This window comes from Epinephelus moara, chromosome 14 (assembly GCF_006386435.1).
Source record: "Epinephelus moara isolate mb chromosome 14, YSFRI_EMoa_1.0, whole genome shotgun sequence".
NCBI classification, from domain to species: Eukaryota; Metazoa; Chordata; class Actinopteri; order Perciformes; family Serranidae; genus Epinephelus; species Epinephelus moara.
Window position 1 is genome coordinate 21018987 of NC_065519.1, and position 13791 is coordinate 21032777.

At 41.8% G+C, this 13791-nt stretch overlaps 2 protein-coding genes across 2 annotated transcripts in view; one reads left to right on the forward strand and one right to left on the reverse strand.

Moving 5' to 3' along the window:
• Positions 1-204: 204 nt before the first annotated feature.
• tacc3 (transforming, acidic coiled-coil containing protein 3) lies at positions 205-8137 on the forward strand. Its single transcript, XM_050062357.1, has 17 exons — positions 205-357; positions 2041-2206; positions 2764-2891; positions 2976-3022; positions 3111-4227; positions 4338-4377; positions 4867-5005; positions 5221-5279; positions 5371-5501; positions 5666-5750; positions 5879-6007; positions 6671-6738; positions 6831-6874; positions 7244-7404; positions 7522-7628; positions 7711-7831; positions 7928-8137. The coding sequence occupies exons 2-17, from the start codon at positions 2042-2044 to the stop codon at positions 7991-7993; spliced, it is 2607 nt and encodes an 868-aa protein (XP_049918314.1). The 5' UTR covers positions 205-357; position 2041; the 3' UTR covers positions 7994-8137.
• A 2570-nt stretch (positions 8138-10707) lies between these two features.
• The window catches only part of LOC126401328 (fibroblast growth factor receptor-like 1), a 39033-nt gene continuing 35949 nt past the window's right edge, over positions 10708-13791 (reverse strand). The window contains exon 7 of the mRNA XM_050062519.1: positions 10708-12297. Within this exon, the coding sequence (XP_049918476.1) occupies positions 11855-12297 (443 nt within the window). The 3' untranslated portion in view covers positions 10708-11854. The remainder of the gene's footprint in view (positions 12298-13791) is intronic.

Genomic DNA, 13791 nt, shown 5'->3' on the forward strand with positions numbered 1-13791 from the left:
TTCTGTTTCTTCCGTGTTTCATGACGGGCTACAAACCAGGATAAAAGGTGCATACCGCCACCTACTGTATCAGAGGGTGTAAGATCACGGCCTGGGAGTCCCGCCCATTGGGCGCAGCCGTCGGTTGGATCATATCCGCTCTTTAGCGTGATTGGCTGCTGAACCAGGAAGCGCGTTTTCTTTGAATGTTTCCGGCGATTTCATTGGTACGTTTCAAGACTTTTAAATTCCAAACGGTTGTCACCCGGAGGAGGCGAGGGGTTTTCAAAATTGCACTAGTCATTTCAGGTCAGCCTGCTGTCGATTATTTGGACGAAAGACTTTATAACTCCGGCCTGTTGTATCGTGTTTTTTAAGGTAGGTGGCTAATGTAGGATCACAATGTAGTAACATAGCTTATGCTTTGTGCTATCTGTTCATAATTGTGACCCAAGTTTGTGTTTTCTTTCTTTTTACGTTAACTGTGGGTAAGTTAGGTCTAATGTTAGTTCTCAAGTAACGTTAACAGCTAGCTTTGCTAACACAGCTTTGTTGTCAATTTGCTGTGAACGCTAGTCATCCTAAAAGTAGCGTTAACGTTGGACTAACAGGTGTCGAAATTGGTGTTTTTTATGACAAATGTCTAGTTACCGTCGTTCATGTAGGTTACCGTTAGCTTATCCAACTGAGCAGTTATTTATTTCCAGTCTTGCTGAAAACTCTGACCAGTTAGCTGTCCACGTTGAAATATTTTGCCCTCTTAGTACATGCAGTATTGAACGTTAACTTTGTGTATAGCTAAGAATAACGGATGAATAAAACCGTTGGCGACTTTAGCCCCAAAGCAACACATCATCAAAACATGTGACTCACTGACGATGACTGCGCACAAAGCTTGCATGCAAGTGTGAATGAATAGCTTGGGATTTAACCTGTTCCTGGCCCTCAGCAGCAGGCCACATCACCATGTAATCAAAATGTTATATACTATTTAGGGGCAATATTTCACAGTTTGTTATAGGTCACACTTGTGTACTTGCTAATCAGATTCACTACATATTTATCAATCATTAAAATCCTCCATAGATCAAAAAGAAGCAAATAAAAACAGTCATTATTAATATAGCCATCCAAATTCACTGGAAGTGTTTCACTGCCTTGAGAGCATGTCACCAATAATGCTTGTTCACAACAGATATTTTGGCATGTGATAGCATGAAAAGCATAGGTCATTAATAATATTACCAATGGCAGCATAACATTAAGTTTATCCTCTTTCAGGGCCCTTGCATTGTGTATGCTTGCTCACTTGCCATTATTAATGTAACTAGTTACACCTGTGCTTACCTGGATTTAACATGTCAGGGTTGACAGATCAGTCATTAACCTTTGCATTTTGTCTTTTTTATGAAACCACTTTAACTTTAGCCAAAGATCCAGTTTTCTGGGCTTTATAGCCTGAACAACACTAGATTTTTCAAAGCAGATGCAGCAGTTATATATCGGATATATTTAGATGTTTTTAAATAGGTAAAGGTGTATTGGCATGTAGTAATTTTGAATTTTATATACTGAACTCGACTATTTACAGTTGAAAAATTAACCTTTTAACGCTCTCTGGTGGGCAAACTATGCAATGACAGCACTGTGTCAACCTCATACATTTTGGCTTTGCTGTATTCCTCTGGTTACCCATTGGCCAGCATGTACACTGATAACGATATACTGATATATCAACAATACATTGGCTTAGCACACTGTCTAACTTAAACATCATATTCCCTTTCCACCTTTTAGGAAGGAGTGTATTATATTAGTAGAAATTATAGGCATGTCCCACAAATAGTTTGACCAGCTTAAGTAAATTAGTGGAGTCACATTTGCCTTGATTCTGCTGTTAACATTGTCATCTGTCTCTGTGCAGATCTTTTTAACACACATCAGTAAACCCTGCAACCAAAAGTCTTATCAACTGGGTGCAGCTTTCAGGTTGACGCCTCCCTTGTATCGTCAGACCGTTCCAGCCCCATAACTTAACAGTTTGTCCCTCCACTTTGACAGGATGAGTTCGGTTGATGTGAACGATGAGAATCGTGGCGTCTGCCCTGGAGGAAAGCAGAACAGCGTAATTAATGACATTTTTGCCCTGGATCAGCCAACTGGGAGACCCTCCATCCTGCGTCAGACAGAGAACCTGCCCAGCAAGACTGTGCCAAAGGGGATGAAGGTACAGAACAGCTTGCTTTTTTTTTTTTTTTTTTTTTTTTTTTTTAGATGTTGTGCCCTCCTTCTCATCTCGACTCTTTTCACACACCTTAATGACAGCAGGCTGAAAATTATACACACTTTTAAGTGTCACCAAGCTAAGCTTTTTCCATAGCTATTAGACCTTGACATCTGCCTGTTTATTAGTTTTTTAGTTTTAAATATTTGATTCTTTAACCATAGGAAGTTTGACCTTGACGTTGCCAGACCAAATCACAAACACAGATTCATCTGGTTCTCAGGCAAATAAAGTTTGACCCTCCCCAATGAATTTGCAGCATAGCTCTCGACAATTTTAAGCAGAATGTAATTTAACAGAAAAACAGAACAAATTTATTTTTGGTGAAGCTACAAAAAGAAAAGTTTCAGACATATTTCTAGCACACATTTGCAAAGTATTTTAACTTTTGTTGTGTATAAATAAGTTGAAATGGCTGGATATTATTTCCTATTCTTTTTTTTAATGTAATTTTGTATCCAGGAGACAGTTCCAACACTTACCAAATTACTTGTATACAGGTTTGTTTTCAGACTCCAAGAAGAGACCCTGTGACTAAAAGAATTGTATCTCCCACCAAAACTGCCAAGATGACCAGTGTAGACGAGTGTACAAAAGCAATGGAGTCCTTAAATTTGGATAAAACAAAGTAAGTAACACTCCTCATACTGTAACATGCCTCATATTAGATGATTGTTCCATTCAAGTAAACAAATCTGTTTTGTTTTTGTAGTACTTTACCACAAGACGTCACTGAGAAGCCTGATGAGCCCAAACAAGGTAATTCATCCAACATTACAAAGTTATTTTCCTTAAATTTCCCTGAATGCAAAAAAACCTGATAATTATCTTCTTGAATTTTCCACAGATGTGTCATCCTATCCAGATGATGACATGCCAATTCAAAGCAAAGGAGGCTATCAGTTGGATTTTGACAACCTTGAAGCAATCGATCCATTTCAGGGGTCTAATAAGATGGTCCTCTCTCCTGCAAGGCCTGCTGTTGAAAACCCTCCTACAGAGTCTGAACCCACAAAGCCAGAGAATATCTTGGAGGAGCCCACCAAAATAGAATCTGCACTAGACGAGACACTTCCATTCACCCCGTCTGTGGAAAACTCACTGGTTGACATGTCCACCAACATCAGCTCCACAGAGAGCAGTGTGGTCACAGTGGTGAAGGTCCCAGAGGTCGAGGAACAAGATTCATGGACTGCCACCCCCAATGAAAAACAACCTGCTGATATGTCTCCAAATGGCGATCAAGACAAAGTGTCAGGCAGTTTTGTGGAAGATGCTCCACTGCCAGCAAAAGGTGCTTACAACTTGGATTTTGACAACCTCGATGCAATCAATCCTTTCCAAACAGGTGGCTCTAAAATTCAGAATTCCCCTGTCGTTGGGAAAAGGGTGCCAGACATTACACCACCTGTCGAGGAGACACAGGCAAAGGAAAATAAACCCACAAATGTTGTTGACATACCTGAGGTGCCTGTTCAGCCTGAGATGAAACCCGTAGCTGCAGTGGCTCCAATCTCAGCCGGTGCTGCTGAAACTTCAGCTGCTGAATCCAAGTCCCAGCCAGCTGATGCCCCAACCAAGGAGGGACCAGTCAAACTTGAGTTCAACTTCGATGATGGCAGTGAGGTCAAACGGAAACCACCACCCAAGAAATTTGGCAAGAGGCCACCTGGTTCAAAACCTAAAGAGGGAAAGCCACCATGTGATGTCAAACCACCAAAAGCAGCTCCAGTGCAGCCTGATGCCGGTGATGCCAGTGATGTCACAGATGTTCCGGTTCCCAAAGGGTCTTATTCAATTGATTTTGACAAGTTTGACGACCCAGACTTCAATCCTTTTGGCACAAAAGCAAGCATGAACAACTCTCCAATGAGTAGCAAGAAATCCGGCCCAGTGCTCACGGAAACTTCGATTCCAGAGCAGCCGGACAAGCCTGTGGAAAAGGAAGTTGTGTCATCAGTGTGGTATGTTTACCTTTTTATCTGAGCGTATCAAGCATATATTTGCATTCAACACTTCACTTGCCAGCAGCACTTCATTTCACATTACGTTTGTATTCTTCTGCCCTCTGTAGTGCTGAAGAGAGTGCCCCAGCTGCAGAACCCAAACCTGCAGTAAGTACTGCAGTGCAATCCTAATCCATTTTTTCATTTCAAGGAGCAGTATGTGAGATTGAGGGGGATTTAGTGGCATGTAGCAGTGAGGACTGCAGATCGCAAACCATGCGAAACTTTTCCTGGTTAGAATTCCTTCAGTGTTTATTGTTCAGAAGGTTTTTACCAGGTGCTGAATTATCCGCAGAGCTCTCTACCTCTCTAAAACAAACCGACCAGGTGATTAAAACCTGTGATAACACTGAAGAAAGTAGTTTCATGTTAGAAGCAGTGTAACAGTGGATGCTGTTTGGCTTGTTGGGGACGGGATGCTAGCCCAGCACCTGCTAATGTGTGCTCACCTTGTGATTAAACACAAAAGAAAACACACTTATTATATTATGTTCCGTTTCTGCCAATATATCCCCCAAAATCCCACACACTGGATTTTTAACTTTCCCTCAGTTGCATCTTTTTCACACAATGTTTTTTGCTATTGTGGAATGACAGAATGCTGAAGACAAAGCTGCCACTGACAGTGATAAGGGATTACAGCCTGAATCTGTACAAACCGTGGAGAGTCTCCCTGAGCAGAAGTCACAGACGGTCATGCCAGAATTCAATGATGAGTTTGTTCCTGGAACTATCTGTAAGTAAATGTGTTTTGTTGAGTTTCCACAAGGATCTCTGAATGTTTCTGTCCCCTTAACCTGGAGTTTAAAAAAAACGTTAAATGTGATCGCAAAAAAGTTGAATCACTTTCCTATTAAAGAAACGCTTCATTTTATACAGCAGAAGTATTTTCTGTGAGGCAACATGAACTGGAAAGCTCATTCTGACGTTATTCTGTTTCCTTTATTCTAGTCATGGCCAATGACTTTGATGGACAAATCGATTACCTTGAGCAGTTTGGCTCCAGCAGTGTAAGTATGTCATGTATGTTAAACAGTGACATTCCTCTGATTGTCAGTGCATGACCTAAATGTATGTAAATGTTGAATTTTTTGACAACAGTTCAAGGAGTCTGCATTGAGGAAACAATCCTTGTACCTCAAATTTGACCCCCTCCTGAGAGAGAGCCCCAAGAAGCCTGCAGGCCCGGCTGCTCAGGCCCCTGCCCCTCGCCCCACTGCCTTTGTGTCACGGTATGACGTACCTCTGTTTCCACTCGCGCTGATTGCTGCTGTCACTGGACGTTAGAGCCAAATTTGTTTCGCTTTTCGGACATCCTGTTCAACATAATGAGGTTTGTCTGAAATGTAACCACCCCGACCACTTCACAAGTGAGTTTCTTTTCTCCACAACTCAGGCTTGAAACTCCACAGATGCCAGCAAAGGCTGCAAATGGACCACAAAAGGATGACTTCAAACTGTTTGATGATGCCACAGCATCAGTAAGTCACTCTGGAAATGCCTCCGTTAACTGTGCCTGCAAACTTTTATTAAGACTAAGTGGAAGTTTTGGAAATGACATTCAGTGCGCCTCCTAACTTGATTTATTTACACTGGAACTGTCATCTAGGCTTCTCCAATCCTCGCGGACCTTGTCCCTCCTTTCCCCCAGGCAGTAAACACAGAGGATGCCATCATTGAAGTGCTGAAGTACAGTCAGAAAGACATGGACGCAGCCATCGCCAGGGTCCAGGCAGAAGTACGTCTTGCTCAGTGTTTTCTGACTTGACAAATAACAGCAGTTGAAGTTTTCCATTTGAAGTCACTTTGTTTGAGTCCATGTGAATACAAAACAGCCACACCAGACCTTGTTGATAGCGTGGGTTTTGTGGTTTTCCAAACAATCCCTGGAGCAGTAATCTGGGTTCAACCACAGCAGTGACGGTGCATTCTGGATTAAACACAAGCATCTGATATCAAAGAAATGTGTTTAACAGGCAAATGTCAAAGATTGTTCAGTTTATAGGGCTGTCAGTGTCAGCTGGATTGGTTATTTAGAACTTTCTTGCCTCATTTACTGAGATCAATGCTCCATTTACAAGTGGGAAAATCATTTTGAAACATGAGGACCAATTTAGACACAGTATTCAGGTCAGTAGCAATTGTGAGCATTAGAAATGTCACTGATAGTTTTTAACTCCTCAAAGTCCATTTTTAAAGCTAATTTGTGATGAATCAAGCTCCTAAATATATTTAGTTTTTATAAATGGTCGTTGAGTATACATATGACATTGTAAAGCACACAAATTCACAGTTTTACATTAAATGAAAATAAAAAGTTGCCCCGATTTAAAACCCTTTCTAGGGTGGAAAATGTCCTTACAATAAACTAAAAGCTTAAATTGGGTATTTTCTCAAACAGGGAAAGGAAACAGAGGAGCAATGGAGTGCAAAGTATAAAAAGTTACTTGACGATGGTCAAGAAATGAGGTAAGCTGTTGTTGGTTTGTTTTCCTTTTGTCATCTAACGCAGTTTTATCAATGTTTCAAGACATCTGACAACCCTTCTTTTGCCTCCACAGGAAAATTATTGCAGAATTTGAGCTCATGATTGCAAAAATGATGGGTAAGTTCATACAAATTGTGACTCTCGCTTGGCATTTCATTTCCCTATATTGCGCTATTATCTTGCGATTTTGGTAGCTTTCTCTTGGATGCATACTGCTTACAGTCTGACACTTTTTCCCAACCCTAGCAGTGCACTATGCCATGTTCAGAAGGTCTCGAACATAGCTAAATAAGAAGAAAATATGGGCAGAGGGCAGTCTCTGAAGATAAATAAACTGCCAAACAATTCTAGTGGGTCCTAAGTGATGATTCTGAGGGATTAATTCTGTACGAGTCTACAGTTTTCCAGGAAAATCCTGCATTGTAAACATGTTCAAGGATTTTCGATGGCGTACTTACAAAAGCTTTTTAATTTTCTTGTATTTAGCTGATCAAGAGAAGGAGAGGGAGGTGGCCCAGACAAAGCTCACTGAGGCTCTGCTAGAGAAGGAGCAAGTGTCCAGTGACCTCAACACCATGGAGAGATCTTTCTCTGACCTTTTCAAGAGACTGGAGAAGTACAAGGATGTGGTTGAGGGCTACAAAAAGGTTAGAAATCATGATCACTTGTCCTGTTATAAACCATGAATACATGACATATTTTTAGGTTTAACAAAAGCCGTGGCAGCTTGATTGATACATTGTTTTCTGTGCTCTTTCCCCCAGAATGAAGAGACTCTGAAAGCTTGTGCTCAGGACTATCTGGTGAGGATCAAAAAGGAGGAGCAGCGTTACCAGACCCTGAAAGCCCACGCCGAGGAGAAAATTGCCCAGTAAGAAACCTGACTCCTCTGTGTTAATTGTGTAAATTGCAAGAGGTATAGTGTCTGACTGGCATGTGTTGTTCATCTGCAGTGCAAATGCAGAGATTGCAGATGTGCGGTCCAAGAACAAATCTGAGGTATCTGCGCTTCAAGCTCAGCTGAAGCGGGAGCAGCTGAAGGTACAGTCACTGGAGAAGAGCCTGGATCAGAAGGTCAGTGAAGATGTAAAGTAGATGATGTGTGTATACAGAGGTCTTGGAAGCAAGATATACATGTTTTCTTAATTTCCCTTTGTTTTTTTTACACAGGAAAAGGAGGTTGAAGAGCTCACCAAGCTTTGTGATGAACTGATCACCAATGTGCAGAAGGGTTGAGCTCTTTTGTAAATACTGTATATTTTTCTTCTGTTTCTTCTTTGTTGGCGTCCTGATCATTTTCTTGTGCAGTTTGTTGTTCGTTTTTGTTAATGTTCTTCTGGTACTGTAAAAAAAGTTAATAAAGATGATTTACAAGTTTTAGTGACTCTCAGTGTTGTCTTTTTAATTTTTTGGCATGATTACAAACCACTAGGGGGCAGCATTTGCCTTTAATGGTTTGTATCCTGTCATCTGGGTTTTGGATTACAGTCCTTACTTATGGATATCGAAGTAAATGGCTATTTGAAAGCTACGAAAAAAGTTTTGTTCTATGTAGACTTTCTACTTTAAACACACAAAGCTATTCAATGTAGTTGCCCCTCATCTGTCTGGAGCCAAAGCTCATCCCCGTCCTGTAATGCTTACAACAAAACAAGAGCCCACCTGATACAATGCTCCCCTTCTTTCCTGAGCAATCACAGGGTCCTGTCACATCACTCCCAGAGGCAGGACAATGCACTTCCTAAATGGTGAAAGGAAATCCTACCTAGATTGGAGTTGAATGAGGTGGTAGTGCGGACCGGTGGAGGGGGGGATAGAGAGGGTTGAGTCACTTAAATGGGAAAAGATGCTGGTCACTCGGTGTAGTCTTGCAGGGGCCATCACTCATCTAAAAAGGACTGTGTGAGAGACTGCTCTTGTGTCTGTATGGTATCTATTCAGTCATTCATCCCAGCAACTTCTGTCCCTCTGCTGGCTGCCCTCTGTGTCACCCGCAGCAGACACTTCAGCTCGCTCAAAGGAAGAAAGCTGACCTGTCTGTACCCAGCCCGCATGTTTTAGGACAGGTAACCGCCACAAAACGCCTTGGTTAAAGGAGCACTTCACCCACAAAATGATCATACGTATATCAATTACTCTGTGTTACACTGAATTCAGGAGGAAAAGGTTTTCTCGCATGCCTGCGGTGACTGAAGAATCCAAAAATGGAGAAAATTCTTGCTGAATTGGGATAAGGGGGGTCCCTCGTTTAACAGCAGCAAAACTATATTACATGGGTGTGTTTTAATTCTGCACCATGAAATGCACATGCAGAGTCCAAACTGAAGGGAGCTCAGAGAAGAGCCACTGCTCTTTCACATTGAAAGGGGCCAGTTGAGGCGGTTCGGGCATCTGGTCAGGATGCCCCCTTAGGCGCCTCCTGACAGAGGCTTTCCAGGCACCTGCAACCGGTAGTAGACCCGAAACACACTGGAGGGATTATATGGACCGTTTCAAACATAACTACATAAACATGTTAAATGGGTCCAAGTGTATTTCCTGTTGGGATGTTGGTTAATGCAGGTGCTGACAGGAAGTAAGCAGGGGCCAAAGCAGTTGCCGTAACAACACAATAGCAATGAATTGGTCTGTATTTCATCTGGCCTCGGAGCGAGGTTGCACTTTCTAAGGTATGGCCCACCCTACTGTCCCTCTGGTTGGCTATTACTTGTTGTCTTCGTTGGTTGGATTGGTTAGGTTCAGGCAAGAGAAGTGAGAGTGGTTAGGTTTAGGGTAAGAATGTCAGTGTAAGTCAATCAGAGGCAGAGTGGGCAGGTGGTTCTCTCACTATCCTAGGAAACACAAGTTTGCAGCCTGGTAACGTCTCGGGGTCCCCTAGAACAGGACAGCCCAAAGTGGAGCTCGAGGGCCAAAGTTTGCCCACCAGACACCAGAAGACTTGATATGACCTGCCAGATGTTTTTAGTAAAAAAAAAAAAAAATCCTTAATTTATTTTTCATAATCAGCATGGCAGGCAAAGTCCATTTGGCGCAAGTCAGGTGAGAAACAAATGGAGAGGCAGAGACAGTGGCAAACTGCCAAAAGGCATTTCAATTGAGGGAACTTGGGATCCTAGCAACATTTTGCATTTTAACAATACAAAACAATACAACAAGTGTTTGCTTTTGGCCCATGGCCCACCAGTAAGCTTCAGTTTTGGCCCTCCAAGGGAAAAAGTTTGGGCACCTCTGTCCTAGGTGGTAAACTTTGGAGACATCTGGGACACTTGGCTCAGCCTGCTGCCCGCCTGCAGCTTGGTCCTGGATAAGTGGATGAAAATGGATGGATGGATGGATGAATGGATAGTTTTAGCGAAAATGCATGTGTTTGGGAAGTACTGAGGATATGACTGGATAAATAAGACTGAGTATCCTGCATGAGTTTTGAGAGTTTGCAAGCAGATGTTTTGGTATGTTTTTGCTGTTGTTAAGCGCAGGCCCTTTTTACTTAGGTTTATCAAAAATTTTCTCTGTTCACTGTGGAGGCACGTGAGACAAAGTTTCCTTTACAAATTCCAGTTAAAGGTCTAGTGTGTAGGATTGAATGTCATCTAGTGGTAAATTTTGCAGACTGCAATCAACTGAAACTTCTTCCGTGTGTCAAGCGTGTGGGAGAAATACAGTAGCCAACATGAAAACGAGAAAAAATATGGAAGAGGACCTGCTCCGTATATAGATAACAATGGCTCACTCTAAGGAAACAAAAACATTCTTATTTTTGGGTGATTATACACTAATTAATTAAACACAGTTATTAATAATATATGCCATTTCTGCCAATATATCCCCCTAAATCCTACACACTGGTAATTATGTGTGTGAAGAATTCCTTTAACAAGAGCGGACAGCAACCTTTAAAGAACATAAATGTGTTGAACAAATACATTAATCTTCCTGAGGAATGTGACAAATTCATTTCAGGTCATTTAATCAAACTACCAAACCATCAAACTTTAGATGGTTCAGTTTTTGAGCTTTGAACAGAGTACAACATCATACAAGACTGTCAAATATAACCAATTACATACAGAAATACCTAAATATTGGCATGAACTAAATGTGATTAAACTGGGCGACAAAGTACTCAAAATGTACTATACACAACAACAACAGTATATTTTAATAACATTACATAGATATGTAAAACGCCTTACTCTGAAAAATAAACTTTTGATACATTTTTTTAGCAAAATAAATTAAATATTCATGACTCATTTTGATTATAAATGACTACAGCTTCATACACTGTGGTTGGTTACGGCGGCATCCTCTGCTGGTTTATTTCAACGTGCTACTAACTGATGATGGGAACCTACAGAAAATAGTTGAAATAATAATGAAGACCAATTCAGTTAACATGGAAACACGATTCGTCCATCCCTTGCAGTCTCAGGCAAGGTTTGCATGCCATAAAAAGGCTGTAAAAACGTCTACTCTATCACTTTTTTTTTTTTACCAGAGAGCAACAGTGAGGGATGGAGAAAGGTAATATAAAGGATAGTGGTCAGCATTCCAAACATAATGCATCTTTAACAAACAAAAGGACTACCTGAGTAGGGCACAAAAACCAGCCCCTTTTGTAAATCTCGAGTACGATTTTCATCTTCATTACCAGGCAGAACGGACAGAGCCTCTGCGCTCCAACAGCTGAATACGTGAAAGGGAGAACCTAACCTCCATTTTCAGCAACACCTCAAGTAGGAAAATGCAAAAATCAGCTGGTGAGGAAGACCTTTCAGCTGGCCTGAATAGCTGCGATTCAACTCACACGCAAAAAAAAAATGTCCTTGTCCTTTTTGTCTTAAGTGCATAACAAGGATTACTGGATTTTAGTGGTGTGAGAATCTGACAGGTAAAAAAATAAGCACCAAATATGGAAGTTTGGATGTGATCACTGGCCACCACTTTTTTTCCCATATGCACACTCTCCCAACCATCTCCATTTATAAAGAGTCTATAATGCCAGGCGAATGTCGATCAGGAGCTGCTGTTCAGTCCACAACTCTTTGTCCCTCTGAGATACTGGAGCAGTTAGTGGGGGATATTTGGCACTAGAGGCTAACACTGAAAATGAATGTGTTGATGTTGATGTACTTTCCCGTCCACATGGGAGTGAGTGTGCGTGTGAATGTCAGTGTAGATTTTGGGGTAGATTTTAGGGGGGATTGTTGGTCCTCCCTGGGAGAGCAGGAGCTGCTGCTGTGCGAGGTACTCCTCATAGTTCATGGAGCTCATGCAGTCTTTCTCCGGGCTGGAGGAGCTGGAGGACGGAGCCACGCAACCCCTGTCTCGTTCTCGATACGGCAGCCTGTGGGAGCTCTGCAGTACCTGTGCAGCCGCAGCTGGAGCGCTGGGAGGGGGACAGTGCTTTCTGCTCTGGCAGAACCACAGCAGCACTGTGCCAAAGATGAACACTATTCCAGCAGGGATGCCAATGATGACAGGCCAGGGGAGGGAGCTGGAGGCTGGTGAGAACATGGGCGTGATGGGAGGCTTCGTGTCTGCAAGAGAAGAGGGGCCAGAATAAAATCAAAACAGGTTTCAAACTCTTGAATGTTGCCAAGAATTTGTTTACAGCTCAGGTGAAGTGCCTAAGGCCTGAAACAAATGATCGTTTTCACTATCAATTAATCTGTTGATTATTTTCTTTCGGTTCAGCGTTCAGCCATTAAAATGTCTGAACAACATTCCAAAACCCAAAGATGTTTAAATCCTTTCATCTTTGGACGGAGACGGGTTTTCGATCTCATTCTCATCATATACGACCATCTGTTATCACCACCTGTTCCATACTTCGGTCATGTGACGACTGAGGAACACTGGGTTTTTCTCATTTGTCTGTTTTGTGCCTCCTTGACTCCTCTCTCCTCCTGCCTGTGACCCAAAGATCAATCTCAGCATGCCGTCTCGAAGGATGTCTCAATTCCTACGAAGGCATCTTGAGGAAAGAGGCGTGAGGATGCACAGGCACCCATGACGTATGAAAGAGACGTGACACACAGCCGACTACGCAGCTGTGCCACACGTCATATTTAATTGACTTTGCTTTAAAATGATGACGCACAAATCTCTCATTCTGATAAATGCCTGTTGCCCCAACTCCTCTCTCCTCATGTCTCTTCCTTGCCTCCTCTGCTCACATCTCAGGTGGGGGGGACAAAGACATCAGGAGAAGAGGCAAGGAAAGGAATAGAGTGTGTACAAACTGGGAAATGCCACTGAAAGCTCTGCAATGAGCGAGTAAGTGACCTTTGAGTACATTTTTTGGCCAAGTTAAATTAGTTTGATTTAGATTTTATTTTTCTTTAAGAAAAAAACAGCATTTGTTTCCATCAGTCCACACTCAATAACCCAGGTCTACAGAGAGTTCTTTGGCCTGACACGCAGTGTGAACTGTGGGACCTTATATACACAGGTGTGCACCTTTCTAAACGACGTCCAATCAATTAAATTTGCCACAGGTGGACTCCAATCAGTTCTACACACATCTCAAGGATGATTTAAGCAAACAGGATGCACCTGACCACAACTTAGAGTGCCAGAGGAGCAAAGGATATGAATACTTATGTCAGTGAGAGAATTTAGATTTAGATTTTTTTTTAAATTTGCAAAAGTATTGTAAGTTTTCACTTCATCAGGATGGGTTATTGAGTGTAGACTGATGGGCAAAAATGGCAATTTTCTCCATTTGAAATTAAATCAACAACATAAAGTGTTCAAAAAGTGAATATTTTCTAAAGCCACTGGGTCTCATTCATGAAACGTGAGCAGAACGACTGAGTAAACTGTTTGCAGAAGGAAATTATTTCAGCATTCATCAATATGTCAGTAGCTCCAATCCTTTGTAGGTACTAACAAAATCAGCACCTGCTTCTGACTGCTCGTGGTGCTTGTGTAAATAAGGACTACACATAAATATTGCTTGTCATTATTAGAAATTACAGTTTAATTCATGATGTTATATTAATACATTTGGCTAAATTAGTTGACACGTG